The sequence below is a fragment of the Muscardinus avellanarius genome, assembly GCF_963383645.1.
Source record: "Muscardinus avellanarius genome assembly, chromosome: 3".
Lineage (NCBI taxonomy): Eukaryota > Metazoa > Chordata > Mammalia > Rodentia > Gliridae > Muscardinus > Muscardinus avellanarius.
The window spans coordinates 37057203-37079920 of record NC_137788.1 but is presented as its reverse complement, the minus strand read 5'-3'; the positions used below and the strand labels follow the sequence as shown (position 1 = coordinate 37079920).

General features: G+C 55.2%; 1 protein-coding gene across 1 annotated transcript in view; it reads left to right on the top strand.

Moving 5' to 3' along the window:
* Positions 1–894: 894 nt before the first annotated feature.
* Positions 895–22718, top strand: part of SLC6A9 (solute carrier family 6 member 9) — a gene marked incomplete at both ends in the record, with an annotated part of 29989 nt that continues 8165 nt past the window's right edge. The window contains 7 exon segments of the mRNA XM_080693393.1: positions 895–928; positions 6911–6936; positions 6938–6975; positions 6977–7052; positions 14502–14658; positions 15266–15397; positions 15744–16014. Of these exon segments, the coding sequence (XP_080549519.1) occupies positions 895–928; positions 6911–6936; positions 6938–6975; positions 6977–7052; positions 14502–14658; positions 15266–15397; positions 15744–16014 (734 nt within the window).

Genomic DNA, 22718 nt, shown 5'->3' with positions numbered 1-22718 from the left:
TTGACCAACACTTACAGTGTACCAGGTGCTGGGTGCAGAGGGGTCAAGGTAGCCGCATCCCAAGTCCTTGGGGAATTCACCGACTCATGGTGGAAGACTTACAAGCAAGTAGGTGCAAAATGAGATGGTAGGGGCACTAGTAGAAGTTGGCACAAAACAACAAAGACGGAGGCATCAGCGGCCGGAAGGGCTACAGAGAAGAGGTGACATTAAGGCTGGACCTACAGGACTTGTGGAATTTCACCTGGTGTACGTGAGGACAAGTGCTGTAAAACTGGGCACAGCCTGAGCAAAGGCGAGGAGGTGTGACCACACCTGGTGTGTCTGGCATGCCCCAAGCGTGTGAGTGACGGCAGCAAGGCCAGCCGCCTTGGAGCCCACGCGAGCGGCACCACGGAGCGCCTGTATGGGCTGAGGTTGGGGAGCCGACTCCTCCCTGGGGAAAGGTTGTGGCCATTCACACAGATGATGAAGGACTTGGACCCCATCCCAGTCCTGTGTTCATTTTTTATCTTTTATAGGATTGGGCATCTGGAGAGTCAAAAATAGATCTTTGCCCATTGGGACAGGAAGCCTGGAAAATAAGCGATCGGGGGAAGGGTGGGGAGGAGAGCTGGGAAGGGGCCGGACCTGCGGGTCATCCAGGAGGGCGCAGGATAAGAATGGCCTAGCAGACGAGGTGGGTCAGGGTGGAAGAGTGGCACGAGGGCCTGCAGCTGGTGGTGTGGGGTTCACGCCTCCTGTGCTGGAGAGTCTCAGGGCTACCCCCGCCACCCCCCATGGCCCACCCAGGCCAGGGCCTCACCTCGCTGTTCGCTCTCTCCACAGCTCCTGAGGTCTGCGGTCTGAAAGGTGCTGGAAGCAAAGCCTGTGAGCCTCCAACCCATCGCCGCCATGGTAGGAAAAGGTGCCAAAGGGATGCTGGTGAGTACGAGGGCCAGGCCGCAGGGAGGAAGGGTGTCCCCTGCGCTGTCCCCGCACCCTCCCACCAGCTGTATCCTCCTAGGAAGGCCTAGGAGGCTTCATGGGGCTGGGCCAGCACTGCCAGGGCTCCCGAGTACCAGGGCTGCCCCAGCCTGGGCAGGCAGACCCTCACCCAGTAGGTTAGACAGCACCAGGCTCCAAGCCCACAGCTGGGCAGGCTCCCCCACAGACCCTGGGAAGGGAGGTCCATCAAGGGGTGGGAGGCACTCTCCCCATCCCGGTCATATGAGGTGCTCTGTAGAGGATAGTAGGATGCCCGGGACTGTGATGTGGCTGCACATTGGCATCTCTCATCTACCTAGTACTGTGCCACCAGCATGTGGAGTATGTGCTGGTCAAGGTTCTCTACTTCTCTGCTTCTTGCTCTAAGAAGTTAACAGAAGCCAGACATGGTGGCACACACCTGTAATCCCACTACTTGAGAGGCTGAGACAGAAGGATCACAAGTTTGAGGCCAGCCTCAGCAACTTAGTGAGACACTGGTTCAAAATAAAACCTAAAATAGGGCTAGGGGTATAGTTCAGAGGTAGAATGCCCCTGGGTTCAATCCCCAGTACCATCATTAAAAAAAAAAAAAAAAGAAAAAAGAAAAGAAAGAAAACATTTTGTTCGAATACTCTCTTGAGGCCTCCAAGAAAATCTCCCTCCTCCCCTTCCCCAAGCCATGGCCCTTCCTTTGCCCTCGGCCTCAGAGCACACGGGAGGTGGAGTGACGAGACCCTTTGAGAAACAGAGACCTGGGTACGGTTCTTGAGGAGGCAGGAGGCAGGAGGCAGTGATGGGCCCAGCAGGTTGGCCCTGGAAGCAGGAACCAGGAGACACATGAAGATCTGGTTTTGAGGCTGTGCTTGTGTTTCTTCTCTTGGGGTCTTGCCTCGGGGATAAACCAGACTGGGCAGCTGTCAGGGGAGGCAGCCAGGACTGAGGACAGCCCCTTCCCAGCACCCTCCCCCAGAGAGAGCGTCTGCTGCTCTCTTGTTCAGTTAAAGGCTGCCCAGGACATCTGCTGAGCCCTCCCCAAACCCATCCCGTCGCTCACCAAAGATTTCTGGGATTCAAAGTAGCTGGTCCAGAGGAATGGTTGGGGTAGGGCCGCGGGGCTGTTCAACCTCAGGATCATTGCCTCTTCTCAGCCTCCAGCATCCCAGCCCTCAGGCCTGTGTGGAGTGGCCCCTCCAGACACATCTCAATGAGCCGAGCAGCTGAAGGCTTCCCTGAGCCACCCTGAAATTGGGGTGCTCAAAACTGAGCACAGATGGCGGCCTTATGACCTGAGCCCTTGCTAGGAGTGGATGCTGTGTTAGAACCCAGATGGCCCCGGTTCCCCCAGAAGTCTCAGGATTGCCATGGGCCTGAGCAGGAAGTGGGGTGTAACTCTGCCCCTTCCTACCATGGAGACTCTGAGGCCTGTGAAACCCAAAAATCCCTCTGAGTGTCCCATGGCTGCCCTTCTTCTCAGGAGTGACCTTAGACGTGCTGGGTCACCAGCAGGAGAGACGGGGGATCCAGTGGGCAGCATAGTCCCTGCCTCAGCCGAGCTTCCCGGACCCCATGCTCTGCCGGCCAGCCTGTCTGTGGAAGGGAATGCTGCCTTGGGACTCCAGTTCCCAGCACCAGGATGTGCCTAAAGATAGCTGGGGCTCGCTTTCCTCCGCGCCCTCTGCCCCTTGGCTCCTGCCCACTGCTGTGTTTGAGGCTCAAAGCTCTGTCCCATGGGCACCCCCAGTGACTGCTCGGAGTTTCCATTCCTGCCTCTTTCTCAGTTCTGCTGATGACCTTGGGCTACTCTATTCTTGGGTCCCGGTTTGGAAGCGAAGCCGCCTCTATTCGGTGCTTGTCACTAGGATACAGCCTCTGAGGTGCACCGGGCAGCTGGCCCCTGCCAAGCCCCATTTCTACTAACTAACATAGGCGCTAAGTCAGCACTTACTAGGTGTTTGTGTCTTGCTAATGGCAAGTGGTGGAGGCATTTCCTTTGCGCCATGCTCCTTCCTTGGATGCCCTGGTAGGTCAGAGGAGGGGATGCGGGAAGTGCCTGCAAACCAATGGCCCAGGACCTTCTCAGTCCTCTGGGGCTTCTTGGCTGTTTGTGCCCTGGTACGCGGGAGTGGGCAGCCCGCCCCTACCAGGGGCCCTCATTTCCACCACCTTTACCCCAGCTCTGGGCGTGAGGACAGGGCCGCTCGGGTGTCTTTTAGTGTCATCGTGGGAGCGCCTGCCGGGCTCGGGAGCAGGTGCCCCATGGAGGAGCAAGCCACTTCCCGGCACGTGCCCAGGCCCACATGCTTGCAGCACGTGTTGCTCCCCCCGCCCCCAGCCCAGATGGTCTCTGCCAGGCCAGCTCAGCTGCCTCCCTCACGCCTCAGCAGCTCCTAGGACAGGGCCGTGTGAGAACCCAGCTGGCCAGGGTGCCTCCAAGCCTGGGAGCAGCTGGGATGCTTGGGGGCACTGGGATGGGATGCTTGGGGGCACTGGGATGGGTGGGTGGTCTTGCTTTGGAGACCTAGAGCTCTGTACACGTGCAGGGCAGGGCTGCCTGGGTCTCAAAGGATGAGAGCTGGGGGAGGGACGCCTAGGACAAGAAGCATGGGAGCCCCCACTGGCTCAGCTTTAACCCCACCATCTCACCGCCGTCCCCTCTCTGGTGAGCTTCACCGGCCTCTACCTGTGTCTTTGAACACATTGGTTGCTTCTGCCATTGGGAAGCCTCGCGGTGAATAAGAGCAGAGTCCCTCTGGCACTACGGCTTTGGGTGCCAGAGCTTATCAATCCCAGAAGGTTCTGCAAGCACCAGCAGCCATTTGGGCCTGGCCTTGCCCCACCCTGTTCTCTTTTGCTTTGAGAAGAGGGTTTGGATCCCTCTTGTCTGCAGCATCCATTGCAAGGCCTGGAGCACAGTGGGTGCTCAGCCAGGGCACCTTGGCATGCAGTAAGTGCTCAACTAGTACAGGCTTGGTGCGCATGGGGAGGTCATCAAGCACAGATCTTGGCACCCATGGGCCTCCTCTTGGTAGAGTGCCTATCACCCCTGGGCACTCGGCACAAGTCTCAGCATGCAGCAAATGCTCAACTAGTGTGGACTTGGCGCACATTGGGCACTCCCTTAATGTAGAGCCTGTGCCCGGTGGGCACTCACAGAGCGCAGCGCCAGGTGCGCAGTGGGTGCTCACCCAGCGCAGGGATGGGCTCAGGGATTAGTACTTTCCCAGCACAGAATTTGGCATACACCAGATGTTTGCCTGTTTAGGACCTCGCACGCCACAGGAGTTCTCTTGGCTTGGGGCTGACGCATAGTGGGAGCTTTCAGCACTGGACTTGGCACACAGAGGGAGCCCTACTAATGCAGGCCCCGGCACACCCAGGGTGCTCACCTAGCGCATGCCTGGCACACAACGTGCATTCTTCTGGCACTGCACTTGGCACTCTGCTCACACAGGTCCTGGAAGGCATTGGGTGCTTTCCTAGCACAGGGCTGGGCACATAGTAGGGGCTCTTCTGACTCAGGAACTGGCACACAGTGGGCACTCTCCTTTCAGAAGGCCTCTAGAAGAAAGTGCTCTCTTAGCCAGGACAGCTTAAGCAATACCCTCCTACTAACTAGATGTGCAGACACCATCTCCCCAGTGAAACAGGATATCTCGATTTAGAGAAAAAGGCCCTGCCTTCCTCTAGCTTCTTCTCTGGCCCTAGGACCCTGCTCTGCCTCTCCCACTGTCCTAGCCTGTCTTCTCAGGCCTGTGGCCTCCCCCCTCATGCTCCCGCAGTCCTCAGTCTTAGCTCAGCAGGACTTTCCCTCCAGAGTCACAGGGGACAATAAAGCCCCTAGACTCCTTGCCCCTCGGGAAGCATGCCCACTCTTATTAAGAAAAGTCAGAGGCAGGGACTGGGAGAGTCGGCCTTCCTAAGTGGGGCTGGAGCAGCTGGATCCCACTAATGAGGCCTCATTACGGCCAGGACCCAGCTGGGCTGCTGCCGCCTCCCGTCCCCATGGCCAGAGCCAGGGAAAGCCATTCGGCCAGGGCTGCCTGTTCTGGGCACCCAGCCCAGGCCAGGGCAGCCGGAGCCCGAGCCCACCCTGGCGGGAGTGAGCATTTGGGTATCATGGGTGACTGGCCTTCCTGGAGCCAGCGGCCCCACCAGGGCCTTGGCCTCCGCCTGTGCCCACGGGAAGTCAGGGGTGCGTGTCTGGGACCGGCTGCATGAGGCCGGCCCAGTGAGCAGCTCGGGCATGGGGTCCAAGGCCACGCTTGGATTCTGTGGAGCCAAGGGCCTTCCCCACCTTCCTCCCCCAAATGGGAAGAAAAGCTTCCTTACATTGTGGGGCTGTTGTGAGGCTAGAATATATAACGTGTTTAGGACAGAGCCCGGCTCACAGCAAACACTATATATATTCTCTATTTCTATTATTACTGAGCTCACTAGTTTCAGTGACTGGTGAACATTATTCCCATTTTGGAGATGCAGAAACTGAGACCAGACATGTTAAGCAACTTGTCTAATGTTATATACAGTGAGAGACTGGTAGAGCTGGGTTTTGAACCCAGGCCTGTCTGACTTTTTTTTTTGTCACTGGATATTAAATCTCCCACCCAAGTACTAGAATTACAGGTGTGAGTCACCACTAGGGGCAGCTCTCCAGCCCTTTTATTTTGATGGGGGGAGGGGTTAACCCAGGGGCATTTTACCTCTGGGTTACATCCCCAGCTCTATTTTATTTTTTATTTTGAAACAGGGTCTCCATAGGTTGCTGAGGGTCTCACTAGTAGTTGCTGAGGCCAGTCTCAAACCTGCAATCCGCCTGTCTCAACCTCTCAAGTACTAGGATTACAGGCATGCACCACTAAGCCTGTCAGCCTGTGCCATTTTTATGTCATCTTATCTAGACAATATGTGTCATATGACTCCTTCTGGAGTCATACTTGCCCAACACCCAGGAAAACTGTCCTTACACCAGAACTCACGCATATCTCCCTTTGACAGATCATTAAGATCCTACTGTCTGTCAGGCCTTGTGCCATCATGTCAGTTTCCAGAAGGACTGACATCTTCCTAGTACCAGAGCACTGGTGCCCACCTTCCTAGCCTCAGCTAGAGACTGGTCAGTGAGGGTAGCCTCAGAAAAGAGGGACGGGATGGGTCTGAGTGACATCCCACCAAGGTCATGAGGACACTGCCAGCATCACCCAGCCCGTGCACACACGCTCCCAATTGAGCCCGTCAAGTTCTGGGTGATGTGGTACACATCCCTACAGGTCCTTTTCCCATGCCCCCTCCCTTTGTGTGGACTCCACAGTGACCACCATCTTGGTTAACGCCGTCTTCTTCAGAGTGGTGATGGCCGAGCTCTCTGGCATGGCCAGTCCTATTGTCCTACGAGGATGCCCATCATCTTGGCCAGCTGGGGGAGTCCCCAACTTCCAGTGGACCACGTACAACTACAAGACCCACTATCTCCCAATCCACACCACTCTAAAGGGTATGAGATGCTCGGCAGGGCCCTGTGGACACGCCCCCACCCTCCTGCTCCAGTCACCATCTCCAGTACCCAGTGGGTCAAAAGCCCACTGCTCACCGGCACCCACCAACCCTGCCAGGCGCCCTGGCAGGGCCAGGCCTGTGGGCTCAGTGAGCTGTGGCCCCACGGCCAGCTCTGGAGAGAGCCGAGGCTCTCTCTCCCTCTCCCTCGCCTGTTTTCCTCACTCTGTGGCTCTGAGTGTGTGTGCGTGTGTGCGTATGTATGTATTGTTCTAGTAACTTGCTGGGAACAAGGGAAAGATACAACAAGCCCCATGCCTCATTCTCTAGCTGCGGAGCACCCGCGCCGGGCTGCATGGGGACTGGCCGGAGGGGGAGGGCCAGGGGAGGGTGTAGGCAGAGCTTCGGGAGGAGATGAGGTGAAAGTAATTGGCGCTGCCCAGCCCGGCAGTGGGAGAGGCAGGGGATGCGTCAGTGTCGCGCCGGAGCTGGCAGAGGTGTGAATGAGCGGCTGAGACACGCGCGCTCCTCCGAGCGCTCACCCCGGGATGGCCGCGCCTCGTGGACCTGTGGCCCCCTCTTCCCCAGAACAGGTCAGTCACCTTTCAGAAGGTTGGACCCCTCCCCTGGTGCCCGGCAGGCTTGGAGGCTGGGCTGGCGGTGGCGAGAGGGGCTGAGTGGTCTATGCCAGGGAGAGGTGGGCACGGCCAGCAAGCGAGACAGACATCAGCAAAAGTGACCCAGAAAGTTGCAACTGTGCAGAGGAGTGCAGGAAGAGTTGGCGGTGCGGTGGGGCGAGGGGGAGGCGGGTGGGGGGTGAGGGCTCCCCCAGCCCAAGGACCTGCTGAGAATCTGCTCTGAGTATCAAAGCTGCATTGTCCTGGCTCCCGGGGAGACGGGCCGGAGGTGCCCAGGAATTGTACTAATCAATACAGCCTCATTGTGCCGCGGCAGTTACTCCTATGGGGAGAGTGGGTGAGGGGGCAGGAGGATGTGGTACATGGGCTCAGTGGTGAGGACTGGGGGAAGGGGTGGGCCAGAGGCTCAACCATGAGGAGAGAGACACCATGAGCATTTGCCAGTGTCCAGGGCAAGTGCCCGCAGTGGGTGGGAGCTGGTGTGTCCTGTCCCTGGAAGTTGGGGGTGGGCAGGGATGTCAGGCATGATGCGGCCGATGGCGGCAAGGGTAAGGGGACTGAGAGAGCCACCCTTCTCTGTAGGACATCCTGACCTGACTTTCCAAAGGCAGGAGCAGCAATGTCCTCTGAGGCAGTGCGGCTGGCATCGGGTGAAGCGTTACGTAGGGCTGCCCTCAAATCTCGAGACGGCTAGGGTCAAGAACCGAGGCCAAGCTGGGTGCGGTGGCACATGCCTGTCATCCCAGTGAGACATCCCTGGGAGGCGGAGACAGGAGGATCACAGGTTTGAGGCCAGCCTCAGCACCTTATCTAGACCCTGTTTCAAGATGAAAATAAATTAATTAATTTTTAAAAAAGAGGCTAAGCTGGGCATGGTGGCATACACTTGGGAGGCTGAGACAGGAGGATTGCAGGTTTGAGGTCAACCTCAGTAACTTAGCAAGATCCTGTTTCAAGATAAAAATAAAGAAATAAAAAGGGCTAAGCCAGGTGTAGTGGTGCACACTTGTTATCCTAGTACTTAGGAAGCTGAGACAGGAGGTTTGCAGCTGTACTCAGCAATTAATTTAGGTGCTCCACTAAGCAAGACCCTGTTTCAAAATAAAGAACAAAATAATTTAGTGAGGCCCTCTGCAACTCAGTGAGACCCTGTTTCCAAATAAAGAATAAAAGATAGGGCTGGGGGTGTAGCTCGGAGGTAGAATGCCCTTAGGTTCAATCCTCAGTACCACAAACACACACACACCAAAAGGGGGGAGGGTCTAGGGGAGCGGCACCTAGTAGTGACACATGCCTGTAATCCCAGGACTTGGGAGGCTGAGACAGGAGGATAACAGGTTCAAGGCCAGCCTCAGCATTTTAGCAACACTAACCTCAGCAACTTAGCAAGACCCTGTTTCAAAATAATAATAATAATAATAATAATAATAATAATAATAATAATAATAAAAGGGCTGGGATGTAACCTAGAGGTAGAGTGCTCCTGGGTTCAGTTCTCAGTACACACACACAAAGGGCTGGGGTTATAGCTCAGTGGTAGAATGCCGCTAGGTTCAACCCCCAATACCACTCCACACACACACACACATCAGCGACGATGGCATAGGCTGCCCACAGCTGCTTCTGTGCAGGGTATTTACTGCCTCCCAGGCTACTGGCCCTCTCCAACAAGGAGGGCGAGGGCCTGGGCAGGGCCCACCCAGCATCCTCCATCACTGTCCCCAGGGCTGGAGTGGAGCCTGGTGTGCCTGGCATGCCAATCTTCTGCAGAATTGTCAGGTCACTGTCTGTCAATCAGGGCTCTGTGACGAAGCAGCACAAGGCACAGGGGTAATGCCCTCTTACCCACCATCACCACCTGAAGGCCTGGGCTCTGCAGGCACCTGGAGTCCTGGGAGGGGCCCAGAGCTCCCTGAGTTTTCCTTGAGGCAGGGGACACTCAGAGCCCTGGCGACTGTGCAGCCCTGGGCCAGGTCTTCCCACACTTCTGCTCCTCCACCCCTAGCCCCCGACTCCGTCCCATTGTAGATGACTGAGGCCGGAGATGGGGCCAGGGCGAGTCCCTCTGGCCCCGCTCAGTGGTGCAGGTGAAGGAGGGAAGCGTCTGTCATTGGACAGCAGGTGCTGCCCGAGGGCCTGATGGGAGTGAACTTGGGGGGAGCAAGAACTAGGCCGGCAGTCACGGGTCTTCCAAGGCGGCACAAGTTCCTGTAATGACTGTTCCGCCCAATTCCCTACTGGGGCTCCGAGAAAGCCGCCAGTGATCTGATTTGGCTCTGAGTCAGTCTGGGATGTGAGAGGTCTTGCCCGTTCTCCTCTGTAAAGTTTGTGTTGGATGGGGCTTCATCCCATGAGCAAACCCTAAACAAGGAGCATGCTGGGTCCCAGCGGGCAGCTCCAGGGTTTCACAGCATCCACCAAAAGCAGGAGGGAGTGCACAATTCACAAAAATATCTGTTGGACACTGATCCGGGAGGGCGGGAGGCCCCTGCCAGAAGAGCCGGAGTCCAGGGTAGAAGGCTGGGCCTCCACGCCCTGCATGGACGGAAGGAGCCAGGCCCTCCACCTGGTGGTCGTGGCTACCGCTGGGGTGGCCTGGCTGTTGTTTTCTCTTCACGCTTTCCTGAGATTCCAAAAATCTTTTTTTTTAAAATAAGCTTGTTATACTATTACAACCAAGGAAAAAAAGCACACAAAAAATGTAAAGTAATCTAGAAAGCCAGGTGTGGTGGCACACACTTGTAATCCCAGTACTTGGGAGGATTGCAGGTTCGAGGACAGCCTCGGCAAGTGGTGTGACTCTCATCAGGCTAACAAGATGCTGTTCCGGAGTAAAAAAATAAAATAGGACTGTAGCTTAGAGGCAGAATGCCTCTGGATTTAATCTCCAATGCCACATGCACACAAAAGAAAGTAATCTAGAAAGCTAATGGAAATTAATGGAAAATACAGGGGAAAGTCAGAAATAACTAAATTGCTGGTGAGGTGGGGCTGTCGAGTCTCAGTCGGCCTGTGGGAGGCTGCCGAGTCGTGAGTCTCTGACAGGTACGTAATCTACCCCCGGTGTCTTAGGTAGGGTGCTGAGGTGTAGTGCAGAAGGGACTTGCGCAGGCTCCCAGGGGAACAGGTCCGAGAACACCTGGGTTCTAGCCTCCTGCGCTCTCCTGCCTCAGCCAAGCCCATGCAGAGCGGGAGATCCAGATTCTGCCCTCCAAGCTGAACAGCCTTAATTTCAGGAGCTCATCCAGGCCTGCAAATAAGCCGGGCAGAGGGCTAGGTAAAGGACTATGTAAGCCATTCTCAGCGTGGCCCAGCCAGCCAGGCAGGGAGAGCGGGGGCTTGTTAACCCAAAGAGCACGGTAAAGGTGCAAGCTGGACACAACCTCCATGGCCTGTTCTGAGGGTGAGGGAACATCAGAGGGGAGTGTGTGTGACTGAGTGTGTGTGAGTGTGTCAGAGTGTGTGAGGATGTTTAGAGCATGTGTTGAGTGTGTGAGAATATGTGTTAGTGTGTGTGTGAAAATATAAGTGTGTTAGAGTATGCGTGTGACAATGTGCTTGTGTGTTAGGGTGTGTAAGAATATGTGTTTGGGTGTGCCTGAGAATGTAAGAGTGCTAGAGTATATTGTGAAATGTGTGTTAGCAAGTGTAAGTGTTCCGGTACATGTAGGTGTATGTGTGAGTGACATAGGAGTGTGTGAGTATGTGACAGTGTGTGAGACTGCATAATAGAGTGTGTGTGCGTGTGCGCGTGGCAGCTCTCCCCTTGGGGCCTTGGTTCTGCCCTGGCAGGGAGAGCTTGGGTACGGGCCTGGCAGCCCCTGTCCTGGGGCCACCCACCGAGCCCAGCAGCGGCGAGTGGAGGCTGCTTTGTCCTGTGGCCCCTCAGGGCTGCCAGGAGTGGTGGCCCCGCACAGACATGGGAGTCAGAGGTGCAGGTGCAGGTGGTGCAGGCCCACCAGGAGGGGAATCTGCCACTATGGGAATGAATCCCCACTGCCGTGTGAACTGGAGCAGGTGAGGGAGGGAGGGCAGCGAGGGCAGACAGGGCGACTCAGGGCCAGGAGAGGCCTTGGAGCCCAGCCCGTCAGCCGGGCTGAGTTGGCTTAGGCAGCCAGGCAGCCAGTCTGGGTCAGACCAGAAAGCACAAAGGGGCTCTCGTGGGTATTTCAGAGCTAATGCCCCCTCCAGGGATGGATAATATCAGTGAAATGGCTGTCCACACAGCAGGCCAAGGAAAATTAGCGTCCTAGAAGTGGAAAGGTGAGGAAAAGAGAGGGAAAAGGTATGCAGCATTGAAAAAGGCGTAGCTGCCTGGGAGGAAGGACCCAGAGGAGAGGGGACCAGGAAGGAAATCGCACGCTGGGGAAGCCCCACCAGAAAGGGTGTGCTTTGGAGTTTCATCCTTCCCGTGCTCTTGGAAAAAGCTGAGCTTGCTCTGTCCTCTGCAGAGAGCTAAGACCCCCCCCCCCGCCAAGCTGCATTCAATTTGGAGTTGAAGCCAGGGGCCCTCGGTGAGCAAGGTTCCTGCAATTAGGGAACCTGGGAGCGGAGGTCCAGGGCCTGGCAGATGGGTGCTACTTCTGCAGTGCACCTCTGCACCCAGCAGACCTCTAGTGTCTCCAAAATGTCCTATCAGAGCCCAGCCCTATCCCCAGCCCCTGTCCAGGTGGCGCCAGCTCCCGCGTTGCGTCGCGGCACGCATGGCTGAGCTGTTAGCGCATGGCTCAGTGGTGTGTGGCTCATTAGCGGAGCAGCGGCTGGCTCTTGAGGCTAGGGCAGGCGGCTGCCTGTGGCACGCGGCTGAGAGCATCGCCCTCCTTCCAGTCCCCTGCCATGCCAGGAGAAGAACAAACCTCGAAGACCTAGGTCTGGCCCTGCCACGTCTGGTGGGGGGGGGGGCAGGGGTTTGTCCCTAGTGCTTCTGGGCCAAGAGAAAGGCCTTGAACTTGCAGCCTTCGGAGCCAGGTCTCTTCCAGGGACCTTGCCCGAGCCCTGCCCATGAGGCCATCCTGGACACTCAGTTATCCCTTTTACAGCTGAAACTGCTGCCCTGTGACCCCGCCCACGGAGTCTACAGCTGCCACAATCCCACATTGTGCCCCTAAGTAAACAAGCCTGGGACAGAATAAAAGTGTTTTTGTAGGACAAACATATAGAGCCCTATTTCGCTGATACTTGTTTGGAAACAGATGAGCCATCCCAAGCAGGCCTCAGACCCTCCAGAAAAACATCCCGGACCCTGCGGTATTGCCACACCTGTCCCAAAGAAGGCCGAGGAGGTGGTGCCATGCTTGGGCAGGATTCAGTAGGGACTTGTCGCAGAGACCACTCTCAGGCTGGAAGCCACCTGTTCCTTGAGTGAAGTGTGTCTCCAAGTCCCTCCATGAGGGAGGCCTTGACCTCCCTCTGCCTTCCCTCTTTGTCCTCCTTCCATACTGGTCCCTTTAAGAAAGTCCCCTGCTAGGACTGCAGTTTGTGAACAGCCTCAGCTACTTAGTGAGGCCCTTTGCAACTCAGTGAGACCCTGTTTCAAAATAAAGAATAAAAAATAGGGCTGGGGTGTAGCTCAGAGTTAGAATGCCCCCGGTTCTCTCCCCCAGTACTGCCAAAAAGAAAAAAAAAATCCCCTGCTGGGTACAGTGGCACAGGCTTATAATCCCAGTACCTGGGAGGCTGACACAGGAGGATCACAGGTTTGAGGCCAGTCTCAGCAACTTAATAAGACTCTCAGCAACTTAGTGAGACCCTGTTTCAAAATAAAGAGTTAAATAGGGCTCAAGGTACAGCTCAGGGATAAAATGCCCCTGAAGTCCATCCCCAGTATATATATAAAGTTCCCCTATGGTCACATTACGACCACATATAAGATTATGTTTGCATCTTCGAGGGCTCACTGTCCACTGGACTCCAGCTCCGAGTGGCGCGGGCTCTCTGCTTTGTTCCTGGCTGAACTGCCATTGCCTGGCCTGACACCGCATGGATGAATGGTGCATGAGTGACTGTGGGCAGGTGCCTTCGACCTGCCAGTTTGCTCTGGGTGCTCCTTGAAGGAGACCTCCCTGGCTCTGGGTGCGGTGCCCCCAACTGCACAGAGGGTGTGAGGCGCAGCGCGTCTGCCAGGCGGTGCCAGACTGGGTGCCCAGGTGTCCCCTACAATGCCAGGCATTGGTGCTGGCCTGTGTCTGTGTTCCTAAATGGACCTTTCCAGACGGTGCTGGGGGCCCAGTGAGGCCATTCGTGTTTGTCTGTGTGTCAGGGTCCCTGTTCCTGCCGCTCTCTCTCAGAGGCCGTGTTGCTCCCTCCCTGGTCCGGGTATCCCCAGGTGTCGCCTGTCCTTTCCGCTCAGGGGCATAACGCACCTCTGCAAGGTGTCTCTGGCACTCAGCACTCCGCGTGCGGCTCTCTGGACCCTATTCTCCTTAATAAGACTCTCCGCCCCTCAGGGTCTGGCTGGACTCCTGTCCATCCTGGGAGGGGAGTGGCCCTGGGAAGGGACACGTTCACATGGCTGGTTCCAGCTCTGGTGTTGGGGCCCCAACTGGGGCTGTGGGACCCCGGGCCATCCAGCCAGCCAGGCAGCTCCTCCGGCAGGCCCAGCGTCCTGCCCCTCAGCGGCCCCTTGGGACCTTCCACCTTAGGCTCCATCCTGTGCAGACGTCCCCCTCTCGCAGTCCAGTGAGACCCTTCTTCTCGCCACCCTTTCCTGGAACCACTCCCTCTGTTTCCCCTTGCAGATTCTGTCCTTAAAGTCTGGCAGGATGCCTGTGACTCTGGTCTCCTCCCCCAGCGGTGGCCCAGGCGGCTTCCCCAGGGCCCTCTCCCAGCAGTGGGCAATACAGCGAGTGGCTCCCCTGGACCCTTTCCTCCTGGGTGCCACCACGCCCTCCCGGGTCTAGCCAATGCAGCTGCTCCCCTGCCCACCCTGGGCCCCAGGAAGAAGCCTGCAGCTGGGGGAGGGGCCGGCCACCGCCTGCCATGGGCAGCGTGCTCAGCCTGGTGATGTGGCAGGCGGCGGGTGTCTGGACACAGGCCCCTTTGTGCCCAGCCTGACTTGGCTGCTTGGTATGAAGCTCAGCTGCGCCCAGTTCCTTACCCTGAGGAGAGAGGGGAGGTTTTCGAGGGACTAGGGGGCTCTGGGCTCTAGCTCCCCCTCTAGATGTTCGCCGCAGTTCCTCAGGTGGCTGGCGCACCTGGCCCCACGGCTAGGGGCTGCTGAGGGTGGCTCTGCCTGGTGCCCTTTCTCCTTCCATGCCAGGCCTGCCTGCAGCTCCTGCCAGCACAGAGAAAGCCCTGGTAGGGGGACCTGGGGGGTCTTGTAGTGTCCCTACCTGGGGAGGCTTAGAGGGTCAGGCTCAGAGCCAAAATGCCTTGCTGATGGTAGCTTCTCTCCTGTCCCCACAGAATGGTGCTGTGCCCAGCGAGGCCACCAAGAAGGACCAGAACCTCACACGGGGCAACTGGGGCAACCAGATCGAGTTTGTACTGACGAGCGTGGGCTATGCCGTGGGCCTGGGCAATGTCTGGCGCTTCCCATACCTCTGCTATCGCAACGGGGGAGGTACCCGGCGGGCACAGGGCAGGGACCACCCACTTGGGTAGAGCCCACCCACCAGGGCCTGGGCCACCCTCTTCCTGGCACAGATGCCACTGCAGACAGAGGCTGGCCCCTGGCCCTGGTCTTCTTCGCCCCCGTCCCTGGCTTAGGCCCCCTTTGCCCAAGGCGCAGACCACCCTCAGACCCTGGCAGCCTGCTGCTTGGGCTTGGCCCTGCCAGCCTACTCCCTTGAGGCCAGAAAAGGTGGAGAAGAGTGCCCCAACTTCCCAGGGTTCCCTGACTTTCCCTCCTGTGTTTCAACAGCACCCCCTAAACAGTTCAGAGATAGTTGAGGACTCCAGTGACTTATGTTTGTGAAATCAATTGGCTAAACCATCAAATCCTCCCCCCCAATATGGCAGCTCTAGGGCTGGATTTAGCTCAGAGAAGACTTCTTGGGGGCCTCGGTCAAGTGCAGAGGCAGGCCAGGGTAGCGTGCCTCAGACCTGGGCTCCTGCTCAGTGCCTGGCAGGCTCCTGTCCTTTCCCACCCAGCCATAGAGGTTCTGAGCAGGAAGCCCAGGTGGGCCCCACCAAGCTCACCCTGAGCCAGACCTCTCCCTGCCTGCCAGGCGCCTTCATGTTTCCCTACTTCATCATGCTGATATTCTGCGGGATCCCTCTCTTCTTCATGGAGCTCTCCTTCGGCCAGTTTGCAAGCCAGGGCTGCCTGGGGGTTTGGAGGATCAGCCCTATGTTCAAAGGTGAGGCCTGGGTGGGGCGCACCATCCACACATGTACAGGCCCCTTGCCGGCTCACCCATCTGAGCAAACACCACCGGCCCCTGCGGAGCTGTGCTGGTGACCTGAAGCCCCACATCAATGGCCAGGGCCGCTGACCATGCTGGGATCCATGTTTACTTGGCCTTCACTCTCCCCTCCTGCTGTGTGTATACACAAAGCTCCTTCCACCCCCCAACTTCCCCCTACCAAGGCCTTGACCCCATCCCCCTGTGACCCTTCATCAAAGGCTGTCCCTGGGCCGCTAACCTTGGCCCCTGATGCGCGGGGCTCCTCCCCAAGGGCACTGACCGGTGCCCCTCCCCCCAGGCGTGGGCTACGGCATGATGGTGGTGTCCACGTACATCGGCATCTACTACAATGTGGTCATCTGCATCGCCTTCTACTACTTCTTCTCGTCCATGACAAACGTGCTACCCTGGGCCTACTGCAATAACCCCTGGAACACGCCTGACTGCGCCGGGGTGCTGGACGCCTCCAACTTCACCAATGGCTCCCAGCCTGCTGTGCTGCCCAGCAACCTGTCCCACCTGCTAAACCATACCCTACAGAGGACCAGCCCCAGTGAGGAGTACTGGAGGTGAGGCCCCTGTTGCCCCGGACAGGAGAACCTGGCTGCAGCCTGGGCCCTCCCTTTTCCCACCACACTACCACAATTGGATGCCAGCTCTATGTTCAGACCCCCACCCATCACAGAGCAGGGAGATTGGGTAAAGAATCAGGGAGAAGAGGCTGACATCCCCAGAGCTGTGGAAGATGAGAGGTTGAGTTGGGGAATCCTTACAGAGCAGCCCTGAGAACCAAGCAACATCTGTAATCCTGTGCTTGGGAGGTTGAGACAGGAAGATCACAGGTTCAAGGCAGCCTTGGCAACGTAGCAACGTTTCAAAGTAAAAATCAAAACAGAGCTGCCGGGCATGGCGGTGCATGCTTGTAATCTCAGCATTTGGGAGGCTGAGACAGGAGGATTGGAGTTTGCGAATAAGCCCCAGCTACTTAGCGAGGCCCTTTGCAACTCAGTGAGACCCTATTTCAAAATAAAGAATAAAAAAAATAGGGCTGGGGGTGTAGCTTGGAAATAGAATGCTCCTGGATTCCATCCCCAGGACTGCAGATAGATAGATAGATAGATAGATAGATAGATAGATAGATAGATAGACAGACAGACAGGAGTGGCACATGCCTATAATCCCAGTGCTTAGGAGGCTGAGACAGGAGGATTGCAGGTTTGAGGGAAGCCTCAGGAACTTAGCAATACCCTCTGCAACTTAGGGAGACCCTATTTCAAAATAAAAACATAAAATAGGGCTGGGGATGTAGCTCAGAGGTAGAAAATACAAGTAGAAAGAATGGAAGGAAGGAAGGAAGGAAGGAAGGAAGGAAGGAAGGAAGGAAGGAAGGAAGGAAGGAAGGAAGGAAGGAAGGAAGGAAAGGCAGGCGGTATAGTTCCAAGGTAAAATGCCCCTGGGCTCAATCCCCACTACCAAAAAGTAAAACAAAACAAAACAAACAAACAAAAAAAAATGAAAATAGAGTAGCAGAGCTCTAGAAATGTGGTGATCTTCAGAGGAGAACCAGGGCAGGGATGGCATGCTGGTGAGTGGCAGGAACCGCATGTGCAGGGTCCCGGGGTCCCAGATAAGCAGAGGCTGACCCTAAAGCTGAGGGGAGCCCGCTCTACTGAGACAGAGGTGTGGGGGGACTCAGGGGCCTCGAGGAGGCCTCGGCAGGGCACTGCCTTCATAGAGAACTTACAAGAATTAGGCTTAGACTTAATGCTGCAGAGCAGGACCAGGGCAGTTTGCTAAGCCAGGGGTGCTGTGATCAGGACAGCCTCCACACTCCACTCAAAGGTGACAGAGACTGGAGTCTCGGTCCAGTAGAAGGCAAGCTGCTGCTAGCAGTGTTCTGGAGCAGGACATCCTGGGGAGAACTCCTTATGTTCTGTTGGGGCGCCCCTGGGCAGAGGGCTTTGGGAGCAGTAAGTAGGCCTCATCAGCTCATTCTACGAACATCTCAGCATCTGCTCTGCCAGGTCCTGTGTGTCTATTGTGGGTATGAACAGCCCAGAGCCCCTGCCCCGAAGAGCTCAGGGTCCAGTAGGGGGCTGATTGCTAATGGTCTCAGGGGCAGGTGCCTTGGTACAAGTATGCACAGGGATGGCAGTGGTTAGTTCTAAAGGATGGAGCAAGGGAGGTGGTCACGGATGCCCAGAAAAGGGGGACAGGGAGGGAGAGGGGTCAGGAGAGAAAGAAGCAAGCCAGCAGAGGCCAGGAGGAGGCAAACAGGAGCTGGGGCTGTGGGCAGGTGGGGACAGTAATGAGACAGGTGAGGCCAGCAGGCATCTCATGGTACCAGGCTTCCACACCAGGCCAGAGATTTGAGGCTTTCTCAAATGATGAGATATGATGGCAAGCCCTAGGTGAGATGTACCAGGCCCCAGGGATACTGGAAGTCCCAGAAGGTCCTCTAAGTCCAGTCAAATCCTGAAGGAGGAGATTCCTTGTAGCTGCCTCTGTGCTGGGGACAGATCCTCAAAGCCAGATAAGACATGGTCCCTGCGTTTGGGCCTCCCATACAGGAGCCCAGTGACTCGCACTGGATGGGTCATTTCAGAGGGAAGACGAGCAGGGAACATGACATATACAGACACTGCCTTCCTGAGCTCACATCCAACGCACGAGCCAGGCAGATGATTGTGCAATCAGTGTTGTACTACGTCGAGTCAGGGTATGGACCAGGCAGCCTTCCTAGAAGCTACCAGAAGCACAAAACCTTACCCACCAGTGCCCCAGTGGTCCTGTCCCAGGAACTCTCCGCCCAGCAGGGCCTTCCAGGGCAAAGCGATAGGGATCTGGTCCAGTGAAACCAGAAGGGACTGGCCCTCAGAGAAGCTGGGCTGGGCCCGCTGAACTCTACTCCCCTAGCTGGGGCTGCTTGGAGGACTGACTTCCTGCTGCCCCCTCCTGGAGACCCTGGGAAGTGAGCCCTAAGAGCTGCCGGGGCAAGCTTCACTCTGCAGAGAAAAGCTGACAGCTCCTTTTCTTGAGCACCTACAATGATCCCACATATTATCTCAGCAGATATTATCATCTCTACTTTCAGATTTCTAGACTGACGTCAAGGTTAAGGAGCTGGGCGGCAGAGGCGGTGTCAGCGCTGTCTACACCGGCCCGTCTGGCTCCACCGTCACAGGTGTGAGGCCAGCAGTGCTGTGCCTGTGTCCTCAGTCCACACGCTCCAGCGCCCTCTGCAAAGCGGCACAATGCCACTTGAACCCCACTACCACCTCTTAGGTAGCTTGTGCAAGCATTGTTTTGTTTTAGTTGTGGTACTGGGGGATTGATCCCCCCCAGCCTTATTTCCTTTTTTATTTTGAAACAATCTCACTAAATTGGGGAGGCCCTTGCTACATTGCTGAGGCTGGCTGCGAACCCACAATTCTCCTGTCTCGGCCTCCCAAGTACTGGGATTACAGGCATGCACCACCATGCCCAGTTCCCCCAGCCCTATTTTATTTTGAAACAGGGTCTCACTAAATTGCAGAGGGCCATGCTAAGTTGCTAAGGTTGGCCGTGAACCTGCGGTCCTCCAGTCTCAGTCTCCATAGTACTGGGATTACAGGCGTGTGCCGCCACACCCTGCTGCGAGTATTATTTTAAAGTTACCATTTTCTGAACAACAAAAACAGGACAAAAGAAAGACAAAAAGATGCTGCCAAAGTGAGAGAAACCCAAAGGGCAGATCTGAGCTGCTTCTGCCTCTTGCTCACCTTCCTCACTCCAGCCCTCCTGGCCTCCCCAGCACCACAGCCTTTTTACAGTCCTCTCGGCTTGCCTGTGTCCTGCCATCAGCCCCGAAACAGTTGTCGCAGCTGCACAGCCTCTGTGGCACCCAGCACCTGACACCCAAAGGGCTCTGACCCTAGGACCCCACCCAGTATCTCACGGCGGCTCTGATGCCTCTTGAACCCTGACTGTGGCCTTACCTGCTATGTGGCCTTACGAGGCTCCAAACTACTCTAATACTCAGTTACCCATCCATTAAGTTGGGGTAGCTAAGATATCTACCTCACTGTTATAAAAGTGAAATAAGATAACATGTCAAAAGTCCCCAAGAACAGACAGGTGCTCAAAAGGGACAATTGTAGCCACACTAGAGACGCAAAGAAATAGAGTAGGGGAGCCGGGTGTGGTGGTGCACGCTTGTAATCCCAGCATTTGGGAGGCTGAGACAGGAGGATCATGGTTCACAGACAGCCTTGGCTACTTAGTGAGGCCCTTTGCAACTCAGTAAGACCCTGTTTCAAAACAAAGAATAAAAAAGAGGGCTGGTGGTGTAGTTTAGAGGTAGAATGCCCCTGGGTTCCATCCTCAGTACCACAAAAAAAGAAAAAAGAGTAGGGGAGCTGGGTGTGGTGGCACACCCATAATCCCAGTGCCTTGGGAGATAAGGCAAGAGTATCGCAAGTTCAAGGCCAGTTTCAACAACTTAGTAGGACCCTGTCTCAAAATAAGAAAAGAAAGGACTGCGGATGTAGCTCAGTGGAAGAGCACCCCTGAGACATGTGCCACCACACCCTGCTGCAAGTATTATTTTAAAGACGTGTATCTTTAAAATAATACACGTTAAATCCTCAGTGTCATATATGCATAAGCACAAAAAAATGGGATGGGGTTCTATTCTTAAGGCACTTACCGTCTGATCAAAGAAATAAGATAAATATGGAAGTCAGGCATGGTGGTACACACTTGGAATCCCAGTACTTGGGAAGCTGAGATAGAATCACAGGTTGGTGGCCAGCAGCAGCTACTTAGTGAGGCCCTCTGCAACTTAGTGAGACCCTGTTTCAAAATAAAGAAAAAAAAAAGCCGGGCGTGGTGGCACACGCTTGTAATCCCCACTCTTGGGAGGCTGAGACAGGAGGATCACGCAGGTTCGAAGCCAGCCTCAGCTGGCTTAAAGAGACCCTGTTTCCAAATAAAATATAAAATAGGTCTGGGAGTGTAGCCCGGAGGCAGAAGGCCCCTGGGTTCCATCCCAGTACCACCAAAAAAAAAAAAAAAAAAAATAGGGCTGAGAGTGTAGCTAGGAGGTAGAATGCCCCTAGGCCAGTACCACAGGGGGGAAAAAAGATTTTATATATATATATATATATATATATATATATATATATATATGGAGAAATTTTTTTAAAAAATAAGGCAGAATAATTCCAGAGAGGTCATGTATCAAGAGCCAACTTGTAAATATGTTGGATTCCAAAAGTTCTTAGGTTAATTGTTTGATCTCAAAAGCACATGGTCTAAAACAAAACAGAAAACTAAATATGGTTCCAGCTAAAATAAAGCTAGAAGTCATTCTTTGGTTCCCAGGCTAGCCTTCTAAACTCTCCAGGCCCTAGTGCTGTGCTGCTGTACTCTCACAGTAAAAAAAATCACACGAAATACTACCAGTAACTGGGCCTGATGGTCCATGCTTATAATCCTAGCACTTGGGAAGCTGAAACTGGATGGTCACAGGTTCAAGGACAACCTCAGCAATTTAGTGAGGCTCTCAGCAACCGAGTGAGATTCTGTTTCCAAATAAATAAAATCAGAATGGGGATGCAGCTCGAAGGTAGAATGCCTTTGGGTTCGATCTCTAGCACCATTACCACCAACAACAAAAATACTGCCAGTCTGGCCCATGTAATTAGACAGTTTTAAGAATCCTTTAGAAGAGAAATGGAAGTCAGGCGAGGTGGCACATGCTTGTAAGCCCAGTACTTCAGAGGCTGAGATAAGGAAGATGGAAGGTTTGCGGCCAGCCTCAACTACTTAGTGAGTCCCTCTGCAACTTAGTGAGACCTTTTAAAAAAAAAAAAAATAGGACTAGGGGTGTATCTCAGAGGCAGAATGCCCCTGGGTTCAATCTCCAGTATAAAAAAAAAAAAGAAAGAAAAATTAGCTGGGCGTAGTGGCACATGCTTGTAATCCCAGTGCTTGGGAGGCTGTGAGACAGGAGGATGTGCGAACAGGTTCGAAGCCAGCAACCAAGTAGAAAACCATTCCCCTCCCTCAGCAACTTAGTGAGACCCTGTTTCCAAATAAAATATAAAATAGGTCTGGGAGTATAGCCCGGAGGTAGAAAAGCCCCTGGGTTCCACCCACAGTACCACACACACACAAACATTAAAACAGAAATGGAGCCAGGCATGCTGGTTCACACCTGCAATCCCAGTAGTTGGGAAATTGAGACAGGAGGATCACAGGTTTGCGGCCAGCCTCAGCAAGTTGGTGAGACCTTCACCAACTAGTGAGACCCTGTTTCAAAATGAAAAAAGGGTTGGGGATGTAGCTCAGAGGTAGAATGTCCCTGGGTTCAATCCCCAGTATCAATAAAGGGGGGGAAGGGAATGGTTTTTCTACTTGGTTGCTGGTGAGTGAGGGAAAGTGACCTCAGCAGTAGAGGTGGGAGGTCTGGTGGCGGCTCTGAAGGGCCAGGCCTCCTTATTGGAGTGCCTGCACTCAAGCGGGCAGGGCTGCCCAGCTGCCATCAGCCCTGAATGCCTTTGTCATTTTATCTCAATGAGCCAACAACTAGTTTTTCCATGTCACCATGAAGTAAAAAAGACAGGAGAGCACTGGAAGGGGAGGGCCAGGAGTGTCAGCGCCCCAGTGCTGCTGAACTTCTCCGCTCCTGAGAGCCTGGAGGGAACGCAGCCAGGGCCTTGCACTGATGCCTGCAGTCTGGGGAGCTGGGCAGGAGAGGAGGGGTTGGACAGCGCCCCCTTCAGGCTACACTGGGAAGAGTGGCCTGGGAGGAAGCAGCCCAAGCTTGTGGCCAGGCAGGCCAGCAGAGCAGACACCAAATCCCAGGACTGGCAACATTGTCCCGTGAGGCTCCAGGGCATCTCATCATAAGATATTAAAAATGTGCCATGAGGTAGGTGGGCATGGCAGCACACGCCTGCAATCCCAGTGCTTGGGAGCTGAGACAGGTGGATCGCAGGCTCACAGCCACTCTCAGCAATTGCAAAACAAAAAAGTAAAATAGGGTTGGGGTATAGCCTGGAGGTAGAATGTCCCTGGGTTCAATCCCCAGTAAATCTCATACACACACGCGCACACACACACACACACACACACACACACTCCATGAGACTTAAGAATTGATTGGGACCCGGTGTGGCGGCACAAGACTATAATCCCAGGACTTGGGAGGCTGAGACAAGATTTCAGGTTCCAAGTCTTGGCAACTTTAGCAAGGCCCTTAGCATTTAAATAAAATGGGGCTAGGTGG